Source organism: Oncorhynchus mykiss, chromosome 15 (assembly GCF_057628025.1).
Source record: "Oncorhynchus mykiss isolate SJ-2025 chromosome 15, ASM5762802v1, whole genome shotgun sequence".
In the NCBI taxonomy this organism is placed as follows: Eukaryota; Metazoa; Chordata; class Actinopteri; order Salmoniformes; family Salmonidae; genus Oncorhynchus; species Oncorhynchus mykiss.
The window spans coordinates 68,798,753-68,826,318 of NC_143036.1; the positions used below are offsets into that span (position 1 = coordinate 68,798,753).

Below are 27,566 nucleotides of genomic sequence, written 5' to 3' on the forward strand. Positions count from 1 at the left end.
GGAGACAGCCGCAGATAAAAGAGAGAAGATATTTCTGGGCGCAAAGACAAACAGAAGGTGACAGGCACTCTGCAGAACAGAGGCGGTTAACCACAGCTGCAGGGAGGGAGAGAGAGGGGGAGGAAAAGGGCGGAGAGAGAGAGATGGTGTAAATAGAGAAAGATATGTTTGGTGTGAGAGATGTAAATAGAGAATGATATGTATAGTCAGAAAGAGAGAGAGGCAGAGAGAAAGAGAGAGATGCAGGGAGAAAGAGAGAGAGGCAGGGAGAAAGAGAGAGATGCAGGGAGAAAGAGAGAGAGGCAGAGAGAAAGAGAGAGATGCAGGGAGAAAGAGAGAGAGATGCAGGGAGAAAGAGAGAGATGCAGGGAGAAAGAGAGAGAGATGCAGGGAGAAAGAGAGAGAGGCAGAGAGAAAGAGAGAGAGGCAGAGAGAAAGAGAGAGAGGCAGGGAGAAAGAGAGAGATGCAGGGAGAAAGAGAGAGAGGCAGGGAGAAAGAGAGAGATGCAGGGAGAAAGAGAGAGAGGCAGAGAGAAAGAGAGAGATGCAGGGAGAAAGAGAGAGAGATGCAGGGAGAAAGAGAGAGAGATGCAGGGAGAAAGAGAGAGAGGCAGAGAGAAAGAGAGAGGCAGGGAGAAAGAGAGAGAGGCAGGGAGAAAGAGAGAGATGCAAGATGAGAGCAGTGAAAATCATGGAGAAACTTACAGAAGATGCTTCCCTTTTTTAAATTGGGAGAACTGAAGAGGACTTTCTTTTCTCATATATTTTTAAGCCTCCTTGTAATAAAGTGCTGTCTCATGGTGAGATCCATGATTGTAAACCCCCACCTGTGTGTGTGTGTGTGTGTCATGTAAGAGCATTGTTTGTCCATGGATTAATTTTTGTCAGTTCACTCCCATTCGCCGATCACTGGCTAGATGTTAGCAATAGCATCATCACCTAAAGTCCACAATATTTCTTTCACTAACCCAGTCTGGGTGAGGAGGGAATGGTTGGGTACTCACACATTGAAAAGGTTGAGGCCGATGCGGTAGAGGCGCTTGCGCATGACGTCGGTGGAGAGTGTGGGCGACTTGCAGCTGGCCGGGTTCTCGCAGTGGTAGCGCGGCAGGCTGAGGATCATGGCCTGCAGGGCCTCCTTGGATGAGGCCTCCGATGCCGAGCGTGCCTCCGTGGAAGTGCTGTTGCTGCAGCTTATCTGCTCGGAACTGGTTTCAGCCGTTTCCGAGCCGCTCCGCTTGGCCTCCAGGGCCTCGGTGGATGGGGTTGCCACTGAGGGTGCACCATCCTGGGGTTGAGGTGGCTGGACGGGCTGGATGACCACCTCCGGGGTCTGTGGGTTGGCTAGTTTGTCCAGGGGGGTCAAGGGGGGTTGCTGGCCCTCCTCCTCCTCTAGCTCCTCTTCACTGGGCGGGGGCGCAGGGAAGTCGGCGTCCTGCCCCTCTCCTTCTACCACTGGTTCCGGGGGCGGAGGGGGCTCGTGGGGAGGGACAGGAGGGTCTGTGGGTTCGGCGGGGACCTCTTCAGGGGGAGGAGGGGAGTGTTTTTTAGGGGGTGAGGGCGGGGGAGCGGTGGGCATGGTGGGGGTGGTGGCTGCACCCCCCTGCTGCTGCTGGATGCAGTTGCCCATGGAGACAGAGGCCGATGACTCCATGACGGAGGAGGACATGCGGAAGTTCTGATTGTCAATCTGAACGGTCACGTCGCGGAAGGCCATCAGCAGCTTGCTGGCGCTGCGGGGCAGGTCGCCTGTATTCTCCCCACCTGACATGCTCTGGAGAAAAGCCTGGTCCAACCCTCCTCCTCCCACTTCCCCTCCGGCCGCACTGAAGGACTCTGCACTGAACTGGTAGGCCCCTCCTTCCTGGAGGGAGCACATGGTCTTCAGGCTCCAGTTGCTGAGTGCGTCGTCAATGGACTTTGCCAACGACTGCACCTGCTCTGTGAATGAGTCCTCCAAGTCGGTCAGGGTGCCGCCCACTGTGGCGGGCAGTGATGGCGAGCGCACTAGGGGGATACCCGCCAGGCTGCAGCCTTCGGCCAGCGCCCGCTCGGCGGAGAAGCCCTCAGCGTTCTGCACGCGCACCTTGCGCATGGAGATGCGCCGCGGCAGGCGACTCTCCAGCAGGGAGTTGCGGATCTTCTCAAAGTTCTTGCTGAGCTGGTACTGGCGGAAGGCGGTCTGGATCTTGGTGGCAGCGCGGCGGGAGATGAGGTGGCCGCCGTATTTGTGCTCTAACATTTCGATCTGGAAAACAAGGAGGAGAGGGAGACAGGAGAGGTATGAGTGAAACTGAGCTGCTTGGATATTTGAACGCTACATGCAGCTGTTGACAGTACAAGGCAGTTGGGTAACAAAACATTCTATGACATGAAGAGGAGATTTGCCTGTAGGCAGAGGAGTTGGAGATAAAAGCAGGAAGACAACACAAATACAAAGGACATAATACCACTTAGCACTTGGTTCTCCCTCAAGATGAACAAGATGCCGTCTCTACACACCAGCATCCACATTTACAAAGACATGCCCTGAATACCTCTTCTTTAAATTGGCAAAAATACAATGAATGTGATACTTTCCAATCAAATAAGGCTGCAGTTACTCCAAATGACAAGAGGTGACCATGACGACCTTTGAAACACAATGACATTGATAGGATCTAATGCAAATGGACATGAACCTGAACATGTAAACGTTAAGGTCACAAAAATGGGACGGACAATTTAACACTCCCTCAACACAAAAAAATGGTCAGTAGAAAGGAAAAATATTGGACACCTGAACATTTACTCAGAGCAAAGAAAAGTAATGGTGGGTGACAAGACGCCGCAAATGTAGCACCTACGAGACCCATAATCCTTTTGGTGTACAGCGGGATCAATCAGCACGGAGAGAGAGGCTGCCCTACCACTTTGAAGATTCAAAATATTTTTATTGTGAAACGAACAAGAAATAAGACAACAAAAATTGAAAACTTGAACGTGCATAACTATTCTATAATTTCCCTGTAATTAGCGCCCCTTATCATTCCTTCAATTCTGACGAGTTTCCCAGTCCCTGCCAATGAAAAACATCCTCACAGCATGATGCTGCCACCACCACGCTTCACTGTGGGGATGGTGTTCTCTGGGTAATGAATGGTGTTGTGTTTGCTCCAGACGTAGAGTTTTCCTTGATGGCCAAAAAGCTCCATTTTAGTCTCATCTGACCAGAGTAACTTCTTTCATATGTTTGTGGAGTCTCCCACATGCCTTTTGGCAAACACCAAACATGTTTGCTTATTTTTTTCTGGACACTCTTCCGTAAAGCCCAGCTCTGTGGAGTGTACGGCTTAAAGTGGTCCTATGGACAGATACTCCAATCTCCGCTGTAGTGCTTTGCAGCTCCTTCAGGTTTATCTTTGGTCTCTTTGTTGCCTCTCTGACTAATGCCCTCCTTGCCTGGTCCGTGAGTTTTGGTGGGCGGCCCTCTCTTGACAGGTTTGTTGTGGTTCCATATTCTTCCCATTTTTTTTTTACAATGGATTTAATGGTGCTCTGTGGGATGTTCAAAGTTTCTGATATTTTTTTATAACCCAACCCTGATCTGTACTTCTCCACAACTTTGTCCCTGACCTGATTGGAGAGCTCCTTGGTCTTCATAGTGCCACTTGCATGGTGGTGCCCCTTGCTTAGTGGTGTTGCAGACTCTGGGGCCTTCAGAACAGGTGTATATATACTGTGATCATGTGACAGATCATGTGACACTTAGATTGCACACAGGTGGACTTTATTTAACTAATCATGTGACTTCTGAAGGTAATTGATTGCGCCAGATATTATTTAGGGGCTTCATAGCAAAGGGGGTGAATGCATGCACCACTTTTCGTTTTTGAATTTTTTTGAATTTTTTGAAACAAGTAATTTTCTTCATTTCACTTCACCAATTTGGACTATTTTGTGTACGTCATCACATGAAATCCAAATAAAAATAAATTTAAATTACAGGTTGTAATACAACAAAATAGGAAAAACGCCAAGGAGGGTGAATACTTTTGCAAGGCACTGTAATATTATAATATTAGTGGGTGCTTGTATTTGTCCTATGTCACAGGTACAAGTGTGTATTACACACATGTGAATTGGAAATATATTTTTTGCTGTCGCAATTCCCCCTGAAATAGCCTCGGAGAGGGGGGTCACAGATACGGTCTTCAGCAGCATGGTATTATACAGTATAGTAGAGTGGGGTCACAGATACGGTCTTCAGCAGCATGGTATTATACAGTATAGTAGAGTGGGGTCACAGATACGGTCTTCAGCAGCATGGTATTATACAGTATAGTAGAGTGGGGTCACAGATACGGTCTTCAGCAGCATGGTATTATACAGTATAGTAGAGTGGGGTCACAGATACGGTCTTCAGCAGCATGGTATTATACAGTATAGTAGAGTGGGGTCACAGATACGGTCTTCAGCAGCATGGTATTATACAGTATAGTAGAGTGGGGTCACAGATACGGTCTTCAGCAGCATGATATTATACAGTATAGTAGAGTGGGGTCACAGATACGGTCTTCAGCAGCATGGTATTATACAGTATAGTAGAGTGGGGTCACAGATACGGTCTTCAGCAGCATGGTATTATACAGTATAGTAGAGTGGGGTCACAGATACGGTCTTCAGCAGCATGGTATTATACAGTATAGTAGAGTGGGGTCACAGATACGGTCTTCAGCAGCATGGTATTATACAGTATAGTAGAGTGGGGTCACAGATACGGTCTTCAGCAGCATGGTATTATACAGTATAGTAGAGTGGGGTCACAGATACGGTCTTCAGCAGCATGGTATTATACAGTATAGTAGAGTGGGGTCACAGATACGGTCTTCAGCAGCATAGTATTATACAGTATAGTAGAGTGGGGTCACAGATACGGTCTTCAGCAGCATGGTATTATACAGTATAGTAGAGTGGGGTCACAGATACGGTCGTCAGCAGCATGGTATTATACAGTATAGTAGAGTGGGGTCACAGATACGGTCTTCAGCAGCATGGTATTATACAGTATAGTAGAGTGGGGTCACAGATACGGTCTTCAGCAGCATGGTATTATACAGTATAGTAGAGTGGGGTCACAGATACGGTCTTCAGCAGCATAGTATTATACAGTATAGTAGAGTGGGGTCACAGATACGGTCTTCAGCAGCATGGTATTATACAGTATAGTAGAGTGGGGTCACAGATACGGTCTTCAGCAGCATGGTATTATACAGTATAGTAGAGTGGGGTCACAGATACGGTCTTCAGCAGCATGGTATTATACAGTATAGTAGAGTGGGGTCACAGATACGGTCTTCAGCAGCATGGTATTATACAGTATAGTAGAGTGGGGTCACAGATACGGTCTTCAGCAGCATGGTATTATACAGTATAGTAGAGTGGGGTCACAGATACGGTCTTCAGCAGCATGGTATTATACAGTATAGTAGAGTGGGGTCACAGATACGGTCTTCAGCAGCATGGTATTATACAGTATAGTAGAGTGGGGTCACAGATACGGTCTTCAGCAGCATAGTATTATACAGTATAGTAGAGTGGGGTCACAGATACGGTCTTCAGCAGCATGGTATTATACAGTATAGTAGAGTGGGGTCACAGATACGGTCGTCAGCAGCATGGTATTATACAGTATAGTAGAGTGGGGTCACAGATACGGTCTTCAGCAGCATGGTATTATACAGTATAGTAGAGTGGGGTCACAGATACGGTCTTCAGCAGCATGGTATTATACAGTATAGTAGAGTGGGGTCACAGATACGGTCTTCAGCAGCATAGTATTATACAGTATAGTAGAGTGGGGTCACAGATACGGTCTTCAGCAGCATGGTATTATACAGTATAGTAGAGTGGGGTCACAGATACGGTCTTCAGCAGCATGGTATTATACAGTATAGTAGAGTGGGGTCACAGATACGGTCTTCAGCAGCATGGTATTATACAGTATAGTAGAGTGGGGTCACAGATACGGTCTTCAGCAGCATGGTATTATACAGTATAGTAGAGTGGGGTCACAGATACGGTCTTCAGCAGCATGGTATTATACAGTATAGTGGAGTGGGGTCACGGCCAGGGTCTTCAGCAAGAGATGCTGATAGTAAATGATCTTGACAGAAAAAAAGGCATATTTAGGAGAGGGAGAAAAATGTGTTACTATCTGTCTCATATCTGTGTGGCCAAAACGTTCATTGTCAATAAATCAGAACCACTATCTGTGGGTGCAATTGAGATGCACTCTACTCTCTCTTCTACACTGAATAACCTGAAAGCTATTAATTGTGCCTGGAAATAAACGACTGTGAGATAAAAAGGCAGTTCTGATTTGATTTGGGTAGGGATAAAAAAAATGCATGGAACCTTTACCAACTCTCTTCACAGAACAATCAAATTCTATATATTTCTTGAGTTTCTTTGCATGTGATGGCTGTGGCAATCTCTGGCCTATGGATGTGTCAGTTATACCCTCTTCAGTTAAACTGTGTCAACCCTTTACACTATCCCTATGGGTTTATCTCTCCAATGTTCTCTGAGAACATAAAAAATGTGGTGCTATATCTTGTCACAAGGTTTCTCGACATATGTCTGCTCAGTTGAGGACTTGAACCGAGGACAGGATCCGAAATATATATGGACTGAGTCCGTTCACGTCAAATATCCCCCCTGTGGCTCAAATGCAATTGGGCAAATGGTTTTAGAAGGGATTGCGGGGCCACCAGGAGATCAACGTGATACTTTCAACTACTACTCCGCAGTCCCAAGCAAAGTCACCTGCATCCTATAGACTTCTATGGGGAAGAACAGATAGCCATGCAATAATGCACACTAGGCTTTGCAATTTGCGATAAGTGGGGTGGCTGCAGCATGATGCAATCTCAGCCCATTGTCATTTGGAGAACTCCATCCCTTAGAAAGGCTCTTTAGAAAACCGAAATGACACTGAGAAATCCATCTTATCTGATCCCTTTTACATTGCACTGCAGCGAGGCCTCTGTGAGAAAGGGAAGAGATGTTGGGAGAATATTAAAGTCTTTCTGAATGAGCCTGGCCCTTTAAGCTACAGTCTATAGTCTCTGTGAGGCATCTCAGAATGAGAACATCACTTTCTCTTCCCGCAGACCGGTATTGGACCTTGCCTTGAATATTCATCACTTTTTATCTATCTGGAATGTTCAGACAGACGGAACTTTGAGTACACACTCAATATGACAAAATCAGCTTCGTCACTCTGCTGACTTCGTCTGGACGGAATGGGTAGGCTTTAAAAAACAGAGTTAAGGTAATAACCACAACCCATCCCTCAGAAAGTTGTCACTCGTCAAAACGAATGACAGAAATAATGTCTGAGGCAGAGGTAGCCTTGGATCTGAGCCGGGAGCTGGGAGGGGGCTCCCTTTGATTAAAGGCGTCAGTTTGGCTTGTTTGTTTTGCCTTCAGAATGAGTTGGTAGGGGACGGCGCATAAAGAATTTAGGTCCCATCACAGCTTTACCTGAGCCTGTATCTCTCTGGTACATTCTGCCATCTCCATTAGACACTGAAAGCCTGGGTGAGCAGGAGAGAGAGAAGGTGGGATGGAGGGGGAAGGTGGGTAGTGGAACTAAAAGAGGTAGACTGAGAGGCAATGGAGATATGGTAGAGCAGGGCTCTCCAACCCTGTTCCTGGAGAGCTACCATCCTGTAGGTTTTCACTCCAACCCTGTTCCTGGAGAGCTACCATCCTGTAGGTTTTCACTCCAACCCTGTTCCTGGAGAGCTACCATCCTGTAGGTCTTCACTCCAACCCTGTTCCTGGAGAGCTACCATCCTGTAGGTTTTCACTCCAACTGTGTTCCTGGAGAGCTATCATCCTGTAGGTTTTCACTCCAACTCTGTTCCTGGAGAGCTACCATCCTGTAGGTTTTCACTCCAACCCTGTTCCTGGAGAGCTAACATTCTGTAGGTTTTCACTCCAACTCTGTTCCTGGAGAGCTACCATTCTGTAGGTTTTCACTCCAACCCTGTTCCTGGAAAGCTACCCTCCTGTAGGTTTTAACTCCAACCCTGTTCCTGGAGAGCTACCATCCTGTAGGTTTTCACTCCAACCCTGTTCCTGGAGAGCTACCCTCCTGTAGGTTTTAACTCCAACCCTGTTCCTGGAGAGCTACCCCCCACATAGGTTTTAACTCCAACCCTATTCCTGGAGAGCTACCATCCTGTAGGTTTTCACTCCAACCTTGTTCCTGGAGAGCTACCCTCCTGTAGGTTTTCACTCAAACCTTGTTCCTGGAGAGCTACCCTCCTGTAGGTTTTCACTCCAACTCTGTTCCTGGAGAGCTACCATCCTGTAGGTTTTCACTCCAACTCTGTTCCTGGAGAGCTACCATCCTGTAGGTTTTCACTCCAACCTTGTTCCTGGAGACCTACCATCCTGTAGGTTTTCACTTCAACCTTGTTCCTGGAGAGATACCCTCCTGTAGGTTTTCACTCCAACCCTGTTCCTGGAGAGCTACCCTCCTGTAGGTTTGAACCCAAACCTTGTTCCTGGAGAACTACCGTCCTGTAGGATTTCACTCCAACCCTCATCTAGCGCACTTCATTCTAATAATTAGCTGGTTGATAAACGGAATCAGGTTAGTTACAACTGGGGATGGAGTGAAAACCTACAGGAGGGTAACTCTCCAGGAACAGTTTTGAAAACTCTTCAAAGAAAAATCCAGAAATATTTATTTTAAAAATGCTGAGGTGACACCGATCTAACATGAGGCAAAAGGTATTTTGGGGTTATAATATGGTTTGATAACCAAACGTTACACACTAGGGGGTCAAAGGGCGAGAACCAATTGGACTTTATAGGACAGACAGAATTCACACACAACCAGGCCTTTGACCTGATGAGCGTATGGAGTTGTTGGTGATGAATTGAAACAAGACCAGTCTGTGTATGAGAGATGGGACTCTGCCTCTTTGCCACTGAAATATTAATACCCCAAGGCTTGCAGAAATAGCGCATTCAGAGTTTGTTTTTGGGGGGGATGTTTATGCCAGGAATGAAAATGGTTTCCAATATTAAAGGTCAGACTTTCTATGGGGAACAATCTGTTTTTTTGAAGTGCTATTTTTTGTTCTGGCTTATCAGATCTGGCTATTCAGAGAAATGTGCTATGGATGGTATCTCTTGGCCTTCTCCCTGGCTGCATTCATCTGGGTGAATAGTCTCCAAGGACGAGCTGGCATTCACAGTCTGTCACGCAACCCATTCACTTCATCTCACCAAATGTCACGATACAGGTGGACAACAAAATGAACACGTACGCAAACCCAGCCTGAAGTCAATTATGAGCCAAACACACTTCAGGGATTTTGAAGAATTTTGTGTTCAGAAAAAGGTATCCTCAGTTGAATTTGTTCGTTCATCGTTTTCATTGACGTTTAGCTTAGTGACCCATGTATATTTATGAGTGTCACCCTCAAATTGAGTTCTGGCACAGAGATTAAATAGCAGATGATTACATTTGCATGCAGAAAACACATAGTTGAGAGGGCACGACTAATGCTACCTCCTAATTATAAGCTCATTCATGTCAGGTCAGTTAATTTGCACCAGGAAAATTGTCAACTTTACATGATTATGGCGTTATACTGTGCTTTGTAACAGAAAAAGGGCTACAGCTAATTCTGAGGAATAGAGCATCAATCAGAACAGCTCTTACTGTTTATCAGGAATGGAGATTCATTTGGTGCCCACAACGTAAGAGAGTCAGGCGATAACCTACAGTAGGTCAAGCACAGGAGATTGGTGGCATCTTAATTGGGGAGGACGGGCTCGTGGTAATGGCTGGAGCACTGAGGTCGAGTAAGTAGTTGACTTATTGAGCATCTTCAACCCTTTGAGGTTTATTAACCTTTGTTGTGAGAGGCAGTTGGAGATTCTACGTTCACTTCTCAAAAGGCATGAAGTGTGACAGTTCAACCGACGCAAAAAGCTGGCAGAAGATAAAAAAGGAACTTGACAGGATTCCATCGACCCGTCTTTCAAAACATTTCATCTCTAGAGTATTGAATACGGGACACGATCAGTTTTCACTGCTCTCAGCATACCCAGCCAACGGTGTGATAAAATGTGCTAATCCACCCATTTTTAAGCATCAGCAGTTTAAAGACGCTCGGGTAAACATATTGAACTTTGAGACACAGAGTGCCTCTACCCCTCAACAAAAAAATCTGCCTTAAAAAGTTGGGTTGATGTGGATTACTTAGCTCGCATTTCCATAATGGCGTTGTGAGATGTATTGCTCATAAATATCCCCTCTCTCTGGTGGAGGTTTGGAGTGTGATTATGAGGGAACACAGGCAGTCTGATAACATCCCTCACCCCGCCGCTGAGAAACATTACAGAGATAAATGTAGTTTGATTAATGAGGCTCGAATCCAATGCTTTCTCAAGAAGGAATCTGCGGAACAAAAAGGCAATTATGGGCCCAGAGACAAAATTGAGGGAATTCGACAAATGGGACTCAGGAAAAAGCCGATAGAGGAGGGAGCCTTCATCAACCAGCCTATCAACTGGGACACTTGTACAACTAATGCTATTAGACCAATGGTTCTTTTACAGGACTGACTGGACCCACAGTTTTTACTTGCAATGAGCTCTTCACTGCCGATACTACCTACAGAGCAGGCTATGCTGCGTAAATGTATTCTGTATAAAATCACATTGTGGCTCAGCTTATCCTTGAGCAAGGAGATTCTAATGACAGGAATTTGATGTCAGAATACACCAAAAGCCTTTTGTGAACACAACCTTTGCCCTGGTCATGATTAACTATGATTGTACTAATATACAATACTTACATTGCCAAATACCAAAATGTTGGTTCTGAAAAAAACGTTTACGTTAAATATAGAGAGAGCAATATACTATGGCATTTATCCTATGAAAACTCTCTACGTGAGCACATACAGTTGAAGTCGGAAGTTTACATACACCTTAGCCAAATACATTTAAACTCAGTTTTTCACAATTCCTGAATCCTTCAACAAGCTTCCCACAATAACTTGGGTGAATTTTGGCCCATTCCTCCTGACAGAGCTGGTGTAACTGACTCAGGTTTAGTGGCCTCCCTGCTCGCTCGCACATGCTTTTTCAGTTCTGCCCACAAATTTTCTATGGGATTGAGGTTAGGGCTTTGTGATGGCCACTCCAACACCTTGACTTTGTTGTCCTTAATTAAGCCATTTTGCTACAACTTTGGAAGTATGCTTGGTGTCATTGTCTATTTGGAAGACCCATTTGCGACCAAGCTTTAACTTCCTGACTGATGTCTTGAGATGTTGCTTCGATATATCCATATAATTTTCCTTCCTCATGAAGCTATCTATTTTGTGAAGTGCACCAGTCCCTCCTGCAGCAAAGCAGCCCCACAACATGATGCTGCCACCCCCGTGCTTCAAGGTTGGGATGGTGTTCTTCGGCTTGCAAGCCTCTCCTTTATTCCTCCAAACATAATGATGTTCATTTTGGCCAAAAAGTCATATTTTTGTTTCATCAGACCGGAGGACATTTCTCCAAAAAATACAATCTTTGTGCCCATGTGCAGTTGCAAACCGTATTCTGGCTTTTTTATGGCGGTTTTGGAGCAGTGGCTTCTTCCTTGCTGAGCGGCCTTTCAGGTTATGTCAATTTAGGACTAGTTTTACTGTGGATATAGATACTTTTGTACATGTTTCCTCCAGCATCTTCACAAGGTACTTTCCTGTTGCTCTGGGATTGATTTGCACATTTTGCACCAAAGTACGTTCATCTCTAGCTCCTAAGGATGAACCAGACTTGTGGAGGTCTACAATGTTTTTCCTGAGGTCTTGGCTGATTTCTTTTGATTTTCCCATGATGTCAAGCAAAGAGACACTGAGTTTGAAGGTAGGCCTTGAAAAACATCACCAGGTACACCTCCAATTGACTCAAATTATGTCAATTAGCCTGTCAGAAGCTTCTAAAGCCATGACATCATTTTCTGGAATTTTCCATGCTGTTTAAAGGCACAGTCAACTTAGTGTATGCAGACTTCTGACCCACAGGAATTGTGATACAGTGAATTATAAGTTAAATAATCTATCTGTAAACAATTGTTGGAAAAATGACTTGTGTCATGCACAAAGTAGATGTCCTAACCGACTTGCCAAAACTATAGTTTGTTGATAAGAAATTTGTGGAGTGGTTGAAAAACAAGTTTTAATGACTACAAGCTAAGTGTATGTAAGCTTCCGACTTCACCTGTATAAACAGCCTTAGGGGCTGTTGCTGCAGTACTCAAGGATGAGGGGGAGTAGGGTTGAAATAGGGGAGAGGATGAGGGTGATAAGGGGTGAATTAGGGCGACTAACTGTAAGTCGCTCTGGTTAACCTCTCTGCGAGTAAGGCTAGTTTCCTGAATTTCCGCCTGTCTGACGTGCTCAAAATAAACTGCCTGTTCCTCGGGCCCAGAAGCTAGGATATGCACATAATTGGTAGGATTGGATAGAAAACACTCTGCAGTTTCTAGAAACTGTTTAAAAAATGTCTGTCAGTATAACAGAACTGATATAGCAGGCGAAAACCTGAGGAAAATGTATCCGTAAAAAAAAATTGTTGAGCTTGGAATGACTTCCAATGCAATGCTATTGAAAGATCTTATTTCCGCCTCCTAGACTGCAGTTCCTATGGCTTCCACTAGATGTCAACAGTCTTTATACAAGGTTTAAGACTTGTTTTTTTTTTTAAATTAAGTATTTGTTGTCGTTCCAAGTTGAGCACCAGGGCAAAAGTAGTATTTTTTCAAGCGTGAATGTGGGCGCACTCTTCGTTCTTTTCCTTTGCTATTGAACATACTATTCTCCGTCTGAAATATTATCCTTTATTTAGATATTAGACAATTAATAAAAAACATAGTTTGGACAAACTTTGCTGGTAACATTTTGGAATCCTTTGTATGCATGTTGAAAGACTGGATTATTGAATTCGTTTTTGGGATATAAAGAAGAACTTTATTGAACAAAACGACCATTCATTGTGTAGCTGGGACCCTTGGGATTGCAACCAGAGAAATATCTCCAAAGGTAAGTGATTTATTTTATCGCTATTTTTGATTTTGTGTTGCTAGTGCTGGTTTGAAAGATATGTTGACATGGGGCTCTGTCCTCAGACAATCAAATGCTATGCTTTCGCCGTAAAGCCTTTTTTGAAATTTGACAACGCAGTTAGATTACCAAGGTTCTAAGCTAAAGAATCATGTATGACATTTGTATTTTCATGAATGTTTAATATTCTGATTTTGTATTTTGAATTTGGTGAGCTCCGATTTCACCGGATTTTGTCGAATTTGATCCCGCTAGCGATCTTCGCGCTAAGAGGATAAGAGTGTCTGATAAATGACTAACACGTAAATTAAGGCACTGTATATGGTTCAGCAAGTTGTTGTTTTTACACCTTGAGAACTACACTGTTCGCTCACAAGTCTCTCTCTCTTTTCTCTTTCTCTGGTCTTGAGGTGTGACTGATGATCTGTGTGAGAGCTGGAAATGGAAAGGTTACCTGGTTGAAGGTCAGTGGACGGAATGGGAATGGAAAAGTTACCTGGTTGAAAGTCAGTGGATGAGATGGGGAATGGAAAGGTTACCTGGTTGAAGGTCAGTGGATGAGATGGGGAATGGAAAGGTTACCTGGTTGAAGGTCAGTGGACGGGATGGGGAATGGAAAGGTTAACTGGTTGAAGGTCAGTGGACGGAATAGGAATGGAAAAGTTACCTGGTTGAAAGTCAGTGGATGAGATGGGGAATGGAAAGGTTACCTGGTTGAAGGTCAGTGGATGAGATGGGGAATGGAAAGGTTACCTGGTTGAAGGTCAGTGGACGGGATGGGGAATGGAAAGGTTACCTGGTTGAAGGTCAGTGGATGAGATGGGGAATGGAAAGGTTACCTGGTTGAAGGTCAGTGGATGAGATGGGGAATGGAAAGGTTACCTGGTTGAAGGTCAGTGGATGAGATGGGGAATGGAAAGGTTACCTGGTTGAAGATCAGTGGATGAGATGGGGAATGGAAAGGTTACCTGGCTGAAGGTCAGTGGATGAGATGGGGAATGGAAAGGTTACCTGGTTGAAGGTCAGTGGACGGAATGGGAATGGAAAGGTTACCTGGTTGAAGGTCAGTGGATGAGATGGGGAATGGAAAGGTTACCTGGTTGAAGGTCAGTGGATGAGATGCGGAATGGAAAGGTTACCTGGCTGAAGGTCAGTGGACGGGATGGAGAATGGAAAGGTTACCTGGTTGAAGGTCAGTGGATGAGATGCGGAATGGAAAGGTTACCTGGCTGAAGGTCAGTGGATGGAATGGGAATGGAAAGGTTACCTGGTTGAAGGTCAGTGGATGAGATGGGGAATGGAAAGGTTACCTGGCTGAAGGTCTGTGGACGGGATGGGGAATGGAAAGGTTACCTCGTTGAAGGTCAGTGGACGGGATGGGGAATGGAAAGGTTACCTCGTTGAAGGTCAGTGGACGGGATGGGGAATGGAAAGGTTACCTGGTTGAAGGTCAGTGGATGAGATGGGGAATGGAAAGGTTACCTGGTTGAAGGTCAGTGGACGGGATGGGGAATGGAAAGGTTACCTCGTTGAAGGTCAGTGGACGGGATGGGGAATGGAAAGGTTAACTTGTTGAAGGTCAGTGGACGGGATGGGGAATGGAAAGGTTACCTGGTTGAAGGTCAGTGGACGGAATGGGAATGGAAAGGTTACCTGGTTGAAGGTCAGTGGATGAGATGGGGAATGGAAAGGTTACCTGGTTGAAGGTCAGTGGATGAGATGCGGAATGGAAAGGTTACCTGGCTGAAGGTCAGTGGACGGGATGGAGAATGGAAAGGTTACCTGGTTGAAGGTCAGTGGATGAGATGCGGAATGGAAAGGTTACCTGGCTGAAGGTCAGTGGATGGAATGGGAATGGAAAGGTTACCTGGTTGAAGGTCAGTGGATGAGATGGGGAATGGAAAGGTTACCTGGCTGAAGGTCTGTGGACGGGATGGGGAATGGAAAGGTTACCTCGTTGAAGGTCAGTGGACGGGATGGGGAATGGAAAGGTTACCTCGTTGAAGGTCAGTGGACGGGATGGGGAATGGAAAGGTTACCTGGTTGAAGGTCAGTGGATGAGATGGGGAATGGAAAGGTTACCTGGTTGAAGGTCAGTGGACGGGATGGGGAATGGAAAGGTTACCTCGTTGAAGGTCAGTGGACGGGATGGGGAATGGAAAGGTTAACTTGTTGAAGGTCAGTGGACGGGATGGGGAATGGAAAGGTTACCTGGTTGAAGGTCAGTGGACGGGATGGGGAATGGAAAGGTTAACTTGTTGAAGGTCAGTGGATGAGATGGGGAATGGAAAGGTTACCTGGTTGAAGGTCAGTGGACGGGATGGGGAATGGAAAGGTTAACTTGTTGAAGGTCAGTGGATGAGATGGGGAATGGAAAGGTTACCTGGTTGAAGGTCAGTGGACGGGATGGGGAATGGGGTGGTCAAAGCCCCTCATATGCAGATGAGTGTCTGATGAATCCAACGTCTCAGATGAATGGGATGATGAGAACACACACACACACACACACACACACACACACACACACTCACACACACACACACACACACACACACACACACACACACACACACACACACACACACACACACACACATGCATGCACAGGCACACATACACACACAGAGTTGACAAACAGACGCCCAGAGATGGGTCTCTGTATGTTAGCAGGGCCATCACACATGGATGATTTCCTGAACACTTACTACATGTACAGTAGAGTTTCTAGTCTAGACATATGGCAACTCTGAACATATGATGTTAAGGTGAAAACAACATAAGACAAACAGACCAGGAGAGAAGACATGAGTTTAGTTCATACAAGCAGCACAACCACCATCGGGAATATTACTTCATTCTGTTACCATGACGATGTATCATTTACACAAGAGAATGTGTGATTGTGTGAGTGAGAGAAAGAGTCGGTGGGAAGCAACTAAATGTTTTCCATTTAAAAACCTCCCAGACACTTAGACACACAGTGTGAGCCATTCGTTAAACAGCAAGCTGCCACACAGCAGAAGAAGGTGCTGTGAGAACAGAACACACACCGCCTCAGTAGAAGGTCACTGTTCCACATCTGTTCAAAAGACAAAAGCCATGTTATGTCAATGAAGGTGAAAATGACAGTGGCGATGATGATGATGATGATGACTCATGTTAATGTAGAAGACAGCAAGACTCAACAACCCAAAACACCCTAAGAACACCTGCAGAGCCAACTTCAAAGGCAAATAATGTCAATCAACTGCCAGCCGAGGCCAATCCACAAAAAAACAGCCATAACAGACAAACAATCCCAGATGAACCAAATCAACAACAGCCTCAACAGACAAAACAAACAGCCTTGACCTCAGACAGAACCTCAACAAACGACCACAAAGACCACAAAGACATACAGTACAACCCAAGCCGAGCCCCCCTTTCCCCTACCCCCGCACATATCACACCGTTCCCCCCCACCCCCACACACCCTACCTGCTTGTTTTTGAGGTCGAGCGAGAGCTCGTAGTCGGAGGTGGTGGAGTGCGAGCAGGCCCCGTTGCGCTGCACCCTCATGGGAGAAGCTGTGTGGTGCAGGCTGGCCCTCCTCCCCGCCGCTCCCCCCCGGGCCTCTGCCCCATCCTCCTCCTCCTCCACCTCAGCCTCTACTGCTGCCTCCCCCTCATGCTGCTGCTCCTGCTGCGAATCCACCACCTCTTTCTGCTTTATCTCCTCCTCCTCCTTATCTCCTCGCTCTCCCTCCTCCTGCTCGAGTTCCCCTCCGCTTGGTGAGCGGGAGGCCGCGGGGGTGACCTCCTGCTGTGTTTCGCCCACGCTCGTGCCCTCGGGTTTAGGCTGAGGCTGGGGTTCAGGTTGGGGCTGGGCTTGGAGCTCAGGCTGCTGGGGTTGGACCTGGGGCTGGAGCTCCCCTTCTCCCTCTCTCTTTCCCTCCTCACCTGAGGGTGAGTCTGGAGGAAGGTCGTCGCTGCAGAAAGGAGGAGAAAACGGCAGAGTGAGGGTTCTGCTTCCTGCTGGCTGACCTTTGACCTCTTCTCCAGGCTGGCTGGGTCGTAGTAGGGGGTTTGACCTCTGTGTGAACCTCTCTCTGTGTCTCTGGTGATACGAGGTGTGTGCAGGGTCAGAAGAACAGGAGTCTGTCAGTTTGTCTGTGTGTCAGCAGAGGCTGTCCGGTATAGACAGCACAAGCACAGAACAGAGGACACTATACGACCACAGTGCATTTCAGTTTCAGTATTCAAAAGAGGACAGACACACTGCATCAACACCACACAGAGGAGTTATTATGAGGACACACCAAGAACAACTTTGGGGGAATCCGACAGCGACACACAGACATGGGGTACAGTCATGCAGCTACAGGCCTAGACTGCCTTCACAGGGGCAGCCTGAGGTGTGTGTGTGTGTGTGTGTGTGTGCCTGCATGTGTGCTTGCATTAGCAAGTGTGAGATAGCACGTGTGTGCATGTGAGCACCCGTGATAGTGTGTGTGCGTACAAGCGTGAGTGTGTTGGCTTTTAGAAAGGGAATGGGGATGTCCGTGAAGTGTGACCTGCCGTGGGCATTGCACTGTACACAGGACCACAGCATACTGTAGCTACTGTTGTGTTGTTGGGGACTCTGGGACTGTCACAGTGTTTGATGGAGTGACTGACAGAGTGGGGACTCAGCTGTCAGCGGGGTGGCTAGTGTCTGATATTACTCTGGGACCATGAGGCTCTCTCTCTTACTCTGTTGCTCCTCCCCTCTTCCTCTCTACTCTGCTGGCTGTTTCTGTATGACCATCACTCTGTTCTTCCCCTTCCTCTCTCATCTCTCAAATGCTGTCTAATCTCCCTTTTAAAAAAAAGTTGTACTTTTTAACCCTTTTTCTCCCCAATTTCGTGATATCCAATTGGTAGTTACAGTCTTGTCCCATGGCTGCAACTCCCGTACGGACTTGGGAGAGTTGAAGGTCGAGAGCCATGCGTCCTCCGAAACACGACCCTGCCAAGCCGCACTGCTTGTTGACACACTGCTCGCTTAACTCGGAAGCCAATCTCACCAATGTGTAGGAGGAAACAGCGTACAACTGGTGACCGAAGTCAGTGTGCATGTGCTCAGTCCCCCACAAGGAGTCACTAGAGCGCGATGGGACAAGGACATCCCAGCTGGCCAAACCCACCCCTAACCCGGATGAAGCTGGGCCAATTGTGCGCCGCCTCATGAGTCTCCCAGTTGCGGCCGGTTGCGACTCAGCCTGGGATCGAACCCGGGTCTGTAGTGACGCCTCTCTCTCTGTCTCTCTCTCCCTCACCTCCTTCTTGTGCTCTCCCCCGTCCTTCTCCCACTAGTCTCCTTCCTCTCTTTATACCCCCTCTCTCTCTCTCCACACCCCTCCCTCCTTACTTTCTAAACCTCAATCTCTCTCTCTCTCTCTTTGAATTGCCAAGGCCTGATAAAGCCTCTCACTGCCCCATAGTGGAGCCCAGAACCCCAGTGTTGCTGACAGACAATCTCCTATCACATCTCTGAAACTGACAGACTGATCACAGCGCTCTAGCCACTACACAATATTATTGGTTCTCCAATGTCCAATGTGTGAGCCACAACAAGTAACGAGCCAGTCTGTCGGGAACTACCAATAAAACATGCCTTGTCCTCTGATAGAAAAACACAAATCCATGGTAAGTATGAGAAAAATAATAACTTAGATGTAACATAAAGTATGTTTCTATGGGAGTGTGAATGCAAGACAAAGAAGTGTTAGTGTTCTCTAGATAAAACCTTTATAGGTCGGCCCACATTTCTGAGGGAAAGTGACTGAGCGTGAACTCCATCGTGGCAGCTTTTCATGTCTTTATCTGAGTTGCTGAGCCACTTTAGTGTTCTAGATCTACGTCAGGCCAGATGATGATTGATGTATGACACGGCCTTCATTTCCCCCCGGTTTCAACTCTGAGAGGAGTTTCATGGAACTGAACCACATGATTCAGTTCTTTCGGAGAGAATTCTGTGCTACGTTTGGTTCTTCGTCTTCGTAGCTCTACGGTCGACAGTTTCAAGAACTTGAGGAGTTTTCATGGACACATGAAAGAGAGCAAGAGAAAGAGAGAAAAATATAAAGAGAGTGAGGAAGATAGATTTTGGTATGCTAGGTAGGCACACACAGGCATGTGTTAAAGGCATGTGTCCTTGGTGCTCCGCAGTACTGCAGGGATGTGTTGTATATGTGTGTGTGTGTGTGTGTGTGTGTGTGTGTGTGTGTGTGTGTGTGTGTGTGTGTGTGTGTGTGTTTGTCTTTATTACTGTCCAGTATAATGTCCTTTAAAATGGTGGAATCCATCCTGGGGTTTCACAACACTCTCTGCTTAAAAGCTCTTGTTTAATGCACCATTAAAATGACCCCTGAATGTCTCTGAAATCGTGAATATTCAGGCCATGTTTTGGAGCGATCACATCACAATGCTGTGACCGTAGTGAGCAAAAAATCTGAACATTTCAGCAAAACATATGCAGCGCCGCAAACGAGTACTGGAAGAGGAGATTCCCCCCGAGGGTGCTAAAACAGGGCTCTGCAGCGAATACAGAGCATACTGTGGTGCCGCATCATCATCAAAGCAAGAGGGAAAAATCTAGCTAATTCACCCAAACCTCAGAGATGAAGAAAATGAACACAGAGAGGGGGGACTGGAGTGCTGTGTCATGTCTGTCTGTGTGTGTGTGTGTGTGTGTCTGTGTGTGTGTGTGTGTGTGTGTGTGTGTGTGTGTGTGTGTGCGTGGGTGTGTGTGTGTGTGTGTGTGTGTGTTTGTGTGTGTGTGTGTGTGTGTGTGTGTGTGTGTGTGTGTGTGTGTGTGTGTGTGTGTGTGTGTGTGCATGCGTGTATAAATGTATGTATGCACGTGTGTCTATGTATGTCTGCATGCAGCACAGTGCACTTGCTTACTTCTACACTGTTCCAATGTTTGCGCACCTCTTCCTCTTCCTGCATTCACCCGAACACACGATCCCACACGATCTATGCATAGTGCATTGCCAACAAAATCCCATTCTGTTTTCCTTTGTTCCTCACATACTGTAGGTCTCTACAACAGCTCTGCATTTTCACTGAACAGCTTGTGAGGCAGACAGAGAGTATCTTCATAAGGACAGGACGTGTTCTCATAATGGAGCTGGCGTATGAATAATGGATGGAGAAATAAAGCCTGGGCGCCTCGGCACTCAGCAGGTGTGGCTGGGCTTTCGGGGTAAAAATACATCCTGCCCGAGACGGGGAGTTATATTCTTGCAGGAAGAGTTTCCCTGTTTTTCTGTTGTCTTTTGTTGTCGTGACGAATCCAATCTCTCTTTCCTGTTGTTCGGCCCCTCAAAGAGTAAGAAAAGTACTTCTGATGATCATTGATATGGCATATTGATATCTAAAGAACCAGAGTAACAGAGGAAGGACATGGAGGGACTATAGTGTATACAACAGGGGCGATACAGTTTACAGAGGCAACAGGACAGACAGGTGTTGAGCATACAGACAATGTATGTTGATGCCATGCAGCTACAGACGAACAGAAGATCACACAGTGAGACAGTGAGACAGAGGTGTTTGCTTGCATTTGAAACTATTCTACTCCCTCTTCACCTCCACTACTATATCTTTACCTCTTGACTTATTCTTTCTCTCCTTAATAATCCATCTCTCCTCTTAGCTCCCTCCCTCCCTCCCTCCAAATATATAATGCTCCCTGCCCCCCTCGTCTCTCTCTCTCTCTCTCTCCACTTGCCTCTGTCCCTCTTCCCTTCCTTCCCCTCCCTCCTTTCCTTCCCTTCCACCACCCCCCCCTTCCTCCCTCCCTCCATATGCTAGTGGAGGCTCCTCAGAGGAGGAAGGACGGGTCCATCCTCCTCAGTGAAATTTCATAAAAATAAAAATAGTGAAACAAAAAAAAATGTTAAATAATTTTTAGATAAAACTATACTAAATATATTCATATGTCACCAAATAATTAATTAAAACACACTGTTTTGCAATGGTCAATAGTAACTTCAACAGTACTCTCTGGGGTAGCACCATGGTGTAGCCAGCTAGCTTCTGTCCTCCTCTGGGTACATTGACTTCAATACAAAACCTAAGAGGCTCGTAGGGCTCACCTCCTTCCATAGACCTATATGGTAATCATGACTAGAGGTCGACCGATTAATCGGAATGGCCGATTAATTAGGGCCGATTTCAAGTTTTCATAACAATTGGAAATCTGTATTTTTGGACACCGATTTGGCAAATGTTTTATTATTTAAAAATATATATTTTTTACACCTTTATTTATCCATTATTTAACTAGGCAAGTCAGTTAAGAACACATTCTTATTTTCAATGACGGCCTAGGAACGGTGGGTTAACTGCCTTGTTAGCGGGGTGCGCGCTAATAGTGTTTCAAACGTCACTCGCTATGAGACTTGGAGTGGTTGTTCCCCTTGCTCTGCAATGGCCGTGGCTTTTGTGGAGCGATGGGTAACGCTGCTTCGAAGGTGGCTGTCGATGTGTTCCTGGTTCGAGCCCAGGTAGGGGCGAGGAGAGGGACGGAAGCTATACTGTTACACTGGCAATGTAAAGTGCCTATAAGAACATCCAATAGTCAAATATGTTCTCATGTTCTGAGCAAGGAACCTAAACGTTAGCTTTTTTACATGGCACATATTGCACTTTTACTTTCATCTCCAACACTTTATTTTTGCATTATTTAAACCAAATTGAACATGTTTCATTTTATTTGAGGCTAAATTGATTTTATGATGTATTATATTACGTTAAAATAAGTGTTCATTCAGTATTGTTGTAATTGTCATTATTACAAAAACCCCAAAAAATGAATCGGCCGATTAATTGGTATCGGCTTTTTTTTGGTCCTCCAATATTCGGTATCGGTATCGGCGTTGAAAAATTATAATCGGTCGACCTCTAATCATGACAACTTCCGGAGGATGACCTCCAACAAATCAAAGCTTTTGCAATATGAACTGACATGTTGTCCATCTGATCATAGGATTAGGATTAGAGAATTCATGATTTTTCAGTCTGATCAACTGTAGGCTACTAATAACAGCAGCAGCATACAGCCGATGTGCCCTGTCCATCTGGTCAGGGTAACTGATTGGTAACGTTATGTATTTATAGTCCATTTGTGTGTCAGGAGAAAATGTGAATGTGATCAAATGTGTTTTATATTCAAAATTGGACTGGCTAGGCTGCCTATATGTTTTCAACCCAAAATGATTAACTGGAATTAATCAATCAACATAATACTGATGACAGAAGTGAGTAAACGTTTTATAAGGCCTACAGTTGCATAGGCCTCCATGATGCAAACATGCATAAAGCAAGCTCAGCCCTGTGAGTTCTATTGTCTGTTAGTTGTTGTCTCTGTATCTGGGTAGAGGGAATCCCTCTCCTCATCTCCTCTAAATGTAATTCATATGATATAAGTATAAGGTTGCTGCAGTTTGACAGGGTTTTCATCCATGTGACCTGATTAAGAAAAACTGGTCCCATCATAGCCCTTATAAAACCTTTTACAATTGATGAATCACTGTCATACCTTATAGGGTCCAGAGTTTTCCTAAACAGATAAGGAAAAACTCCAGACCCCAGGGGGTAAAAATTACCCCCCCCACACTCAGGGACCTATGGTGCCACCAGTCTGCTTGCAGTTGTCAGTTATCATCAGGTATGTGGATGATCAGAGATTTATTCAGGAACGTTTCTTGGGCTACTTTGATGTGTGAAGTGGGTGAGATGCGCAGTCTGTGTTAGACTGTGAATGTTGAGATGTCTGAGTTTAACTTCATGGAGAAGCTTGTTGTTCAAACCTACAACGGCACAGCTGTAATGGAATGTATCTGCTATTTGTATTTACAGCCAAGTCCCCTCCTGTTCTCTTATTAAGAGGTGATGACCACTCCACTACCATCGTCAACTCTCTCCTGACATGAACTGAAGCCACGTCTCATGTGCCCGCTCATCCACTGGCACATTGAATGTTTCCTCTCCAAGCACTGTGAGTCCCCCTGTCAATTTTCTCACATTACTGTATGTAGAGTCAATCTCATACAGAATCACATTATTACACATCAATGATTTGACTCTTTGCTCAGACTAACTCATTCTTAGGTCTTTTCTCTAACTGTGTAATGTGTTGTGTTATTGCTTTTTGTCTTCCCAGACAAATCCTGTCCTGCACTGAAGTCAAGCCTCTGAACACCTCAACTCATGCCTCATACTCTCATTTAATCACTGCTGTGATCCCTTCCCAACACTGCAAGTAGCCCTCTCATCTCCATTCCCCATAATAGTGTACTATACATGTCTTTATTAAATGCTTTAGGTTAAAATAATTAGGCTTTGACGATTTTTGAAACACACTTTGTCGTCTCCATGGATTCCATGCCTACACCGTGGGTCTCCCATCCTCCTCAATTGTTCAAGTCACCAGCCTCCACTGCCATATCCATCATGTTCACTGCCCCCTCCTCCATCTCTCTCCCTCCATTGTGGGCTAAGGAGATTGAGTGGTTCCAGGTGTCAGGGTGACTGACGGGGCAGAGCCAGGCCTTGGCTGTTGCCTGACACTCACTCTTCCCTCTCTCTCTCTCTCTCGCTATCCTCTCTCTCTCTCTCTCTCTCTCCCTCTCTCTCTCTCTCTCTCTCTCTCTCTCTCTAAGCTCGCTCTCTAACCCCTCTCTCTCTCCCTCTCTCTCTCTCTCTAACCCCTCTCTCTACTCCCCTCTCTCTCTCTTTCTCTTCTTCTCTCTCATGCTCTCTCCTCTCTTTCCTTCTCTTCTCTATCTCTTTCCCTCTTCCATTTCTCTCTCTCTTCCCTTTTTCTCTCTCTGCCAGGAGCCAGACAAGCGTAGCCAGCCTCCGTTGCATTGCCATTAGGATATAATTACAGTGCTGACGGCTTGCGCTCAACAGTGACCGCTAACGCCTGCGCAAGTCTACGTGAGGCGACCGAGCGTGTCAAAGCCAGGTGGGTTGATGGTTGCTTGTCTGCATTGTGTTTGGTTAGCTGCAATAGTGTTGCAGCAGTTTCCTTTCACGGTGACATCAAAGTGTTGGCTACCCGGGGTTGGGGTTTATCTACTGCATTGTCCATCCTCTTCGCTGACTTTACTACATACTGCTGTTGCTGCATTAAAGGGAAGATTCAGCTTATATGCTCCTTGTTTTCATGGCACCATGCATGCAGAGCGTTTTAGTATGTTTGACACACACAAAATGATGTGTTTTTAAAGGAACGTGTGTCCTTGGCGCTGTGCAGTATTGATGTGATGTGATGTGATGTGTGTGTGTGTGTGTGTGTGTATGCGTGTGTGTGTGTGTGTGTGTGCGTGCGTGCGTGTGTGCCTGTCTGTGTGCGTGTGTGCCTGTCTACGTGTGGTTGTCATGTGTGTGAGTCATATATTACTGTAAGTGTGTGTGTGTATTTGTGTGAGTGTAATTCTGTATATATATTTCTGTGTGTGTGCGCATGTGAGTGTACATTTGTGTGTGTGTGTGTTTCTCTCTCTGTGTGTCTGTGTTAGCATGCACAGGCCTCCCTGCTGTTTCCCCGTTGCCCCCGTATTGTGACACACCAGTTCCCTGCCGAAGGAGAGAGAACAATCTATTTAATGACCCCCCCCCCCACTCCCACAGTGTGAAACATTAACTACTCTCACGCCTCAGGCATCGCGGGCTCAAAAACTAAACATAATGATTATTAATTCATATCAAAATTCATTTTTTTTCTTCCTAGAGTGTTTGAGTAGGGATGAGGCCCTCTGAGTCTACAATCTCTTTTAGAGAAACCTTCAACTCTAAACACTTCATGGCACACAGAAGGCAGTCCCAGAGCTCTCTAGGTCCCGCGGCCATCTCGATTTGATGCTAAAGAGCCCCCTGTGTCCTAGTGTGTTGTGGTAGCACGCTGTTTCGCTCCCGTCCTGGTTTGTCAGATTCATATGAGTAGGATTTTAGTCATGACACCCCGCTGAGAGAGAATTCTGAACCTGAATGTTTCCCTGACGACAGTTATGTCACTTTGACGTTTTCGCTGGTATCGCTACTATAAACAACTCAGTTTCTGCAGTGTCATCAGCAGCAAACAACCAACAGAGATAGATTAGATATCTGGGCTCATGACCAGAGGGTTTCAGGGTTCAGATCTCAGATGGGATCATCGCCATGGAGACACAGAAAAAGGGCAACCTTTTGAAAGCCACCTCAGCAATACTGTATGGATGGCAAATTAACCCCCCCCCCACGTATGCTAAATCCATGCCTGAGCCCCAAAAAAATAAAAGTGTTGTTTGTTTCTTGTTGTGATGCTGTGCCCAGTTTACAGTTTGCTTACTGTAGCTAGTGTACACCACATATACCTTATTGTAGCTAGTGTACACCACATATACCTTATTGTAGCTAGTGTACACCACATATACCTTACTGTAGCTAGTGTACACCACATATACCTTATTGTAGCTAGTGTACACCACATATACCTTATTGTAGCTAGTGTACACCACATATACCTTATTGTAGCTAGTGTACTCCACCTATACCTTACCATAGCTAGTGTACACCACCTATAACTTACTGTAGCTAGTGTACACCACATATACCTTATTGTAGCTAGTGTACACCACCTATAACTTACTGTAGCTAGTGTACACCACCTATACCTTATTGTAGCTAGTGTACACCACCTATAACTTACTGTAGCTAGTGTACACCACCTATACCTTATTGTAGCTAGTGTACACCACCTATACCTTATTGTAGCTAGTGTACACCACCTATAACTTACTGTAGCTAGTGTACACCACCTATACCTTATTGTAGCTAGTGTACACCACCTATACCTTATTGTAGCTAGTGTACACCACCTATACCTTACTGTAGCTAGTGTACACCACCTATACCTTATTGTAGCTAGTGTACACCACCTATACCTTACTGTAGCTAGTGTACACCACCTATACCTTATTGTAGCTAGTGTACACCACCTATACCTTATTGTAGATAGTGTACACCACATATACTTTATTGTAGCTAGTGTACACCACCTATACCTTACTGTAGCTAGTGTACACCACCTATGCATCACAACTGTGATTTGACTGATTTGAGGAAATCTAATATGTTCAACCCGAACTCCTTGACTCTAGAACAACCCTACTCTCCTTCCGCTCTCTTATTGCTTTCTTTTCAGATTTCTAGCACCCTCTTCTTCTTCCTTTTCCTCCACCTCCTCCTCTGCTCCCTTCACCCTCTCCTCCTACTCCTCCCCTGATTCCCCTCCTTCTCCTCTGCTCCCTTCACCCTCTCCTCTGCTCTCTTCACCCTCTCCTCCTCCACTGATTTGCCTCTTCACCCTCTCCTCCTCCTCCTCCTCCCCTGATTCCCCACCTCCTCCTCCTCCTCCAGCTCATGAGTCGAGCATTAATCAGTTCATCAGGCAGAACACAAGGACAAAGACCAGTTACTGGCTGATTCCGCATAAATAATCATATTTCTCTCCCCCTTTGGTGCAGAAAGAAGAGTAGGCCTCATACATCAGCCACTATTCCTCAGTATGACTGGTGCAGAAAGAAGAGTAGGCCTCATACATCAGCCACTATTCCTCAGTATGACTGGTGCAGAAAGAAGAGTAGGCCTCATACATCAGCCACTATTCCTCAGTATGACTGGTGCAGAAAGAAGAGTAGGCCTCATACATCAGCCACTATTCCTCAGTATGACTGGTGCAGAAAGAAGAGTAGGCCTCATACATCAGCCACTATTCCTCAGTATGACTGGTGCAGAAAGAAGAGTAGGCCTCATACATCAGCCACTATTCCTCAGTATGACTGGTGCAGAAAGAAGAGTAGGCCTCATACATCAGCCACTATTCCTCAGTATGACTGGTGCAGAAAGAAGAGTAGGCCTCATACATCAGCCCACTATTCCTCAGTATGACTGGTGCAGAAAGAAGAGTAGGCCTCATACATCAGCCACTATTCCTCAGTATGACTGGTGCAGAAAGAAGAGTAGGCCTCATACATCAGCCACTATTCCTCAGTATGACTGGTGCAGAAAGAAGAGTAGGCCTCATACATCAGCCACTATTCCTCAGTATGACTGGTGCAGAAAGAAGAGTAGGCCTCATACATCAGCCACTATTCCTCAGTATGACTGGTGCAGAAAGAAGAGTAGGCCTCATACATCAGCCACTATTCCTCAGTATGACTGGTGCAGAAAGAAGCATGACTTAGTGCCACGCAGGCTGTTCTTGGGATATATGTGAAAATGTTGGTTTGTTAATGGTGGTGTTAAACATTGCAACAGTGGGACATCCCTCATACTGTGTGTGTGTGTGTGTGTGTGTTGCACAGAGCTTGGTGGCATAACAGGCTCTACGGCATCTGTAATAAGATACATTAAGCTGCAG

At 45.8% G+C, this 27,566-nt stretch overlaps 1 protein-coding gene across 1 annotated transcript in view; it reads right to left on the bottom strand.

The window, feature by feature from the left end:
* LOC110501001 (IQ motif and SEC7 domain-containing protein 3) overlaps positions 1 to 27,566 on the bottom strand; it is a 195,664-nt gene that overhangs the window by 92,276 nt on the left and 75,822 nt on the right. The window contains exons 3-4 of the mRNA XM_090200920.1: positions 16,608 to 17,097; positions 1,005 to 2,248 (exon numbers count right to left, since the gene is read on the bottom strand). Of these exons, the coding sequence (XP_090057046.1) occupies positions 1,005 to 2,248; positions 16,608 to 17,097 (1,734 nt within the window). The remainder of the gene's footprint in view (positions 1 to 1,004; positions 2,249 to 16,607; positions 17,098 to 27,566) is intronic.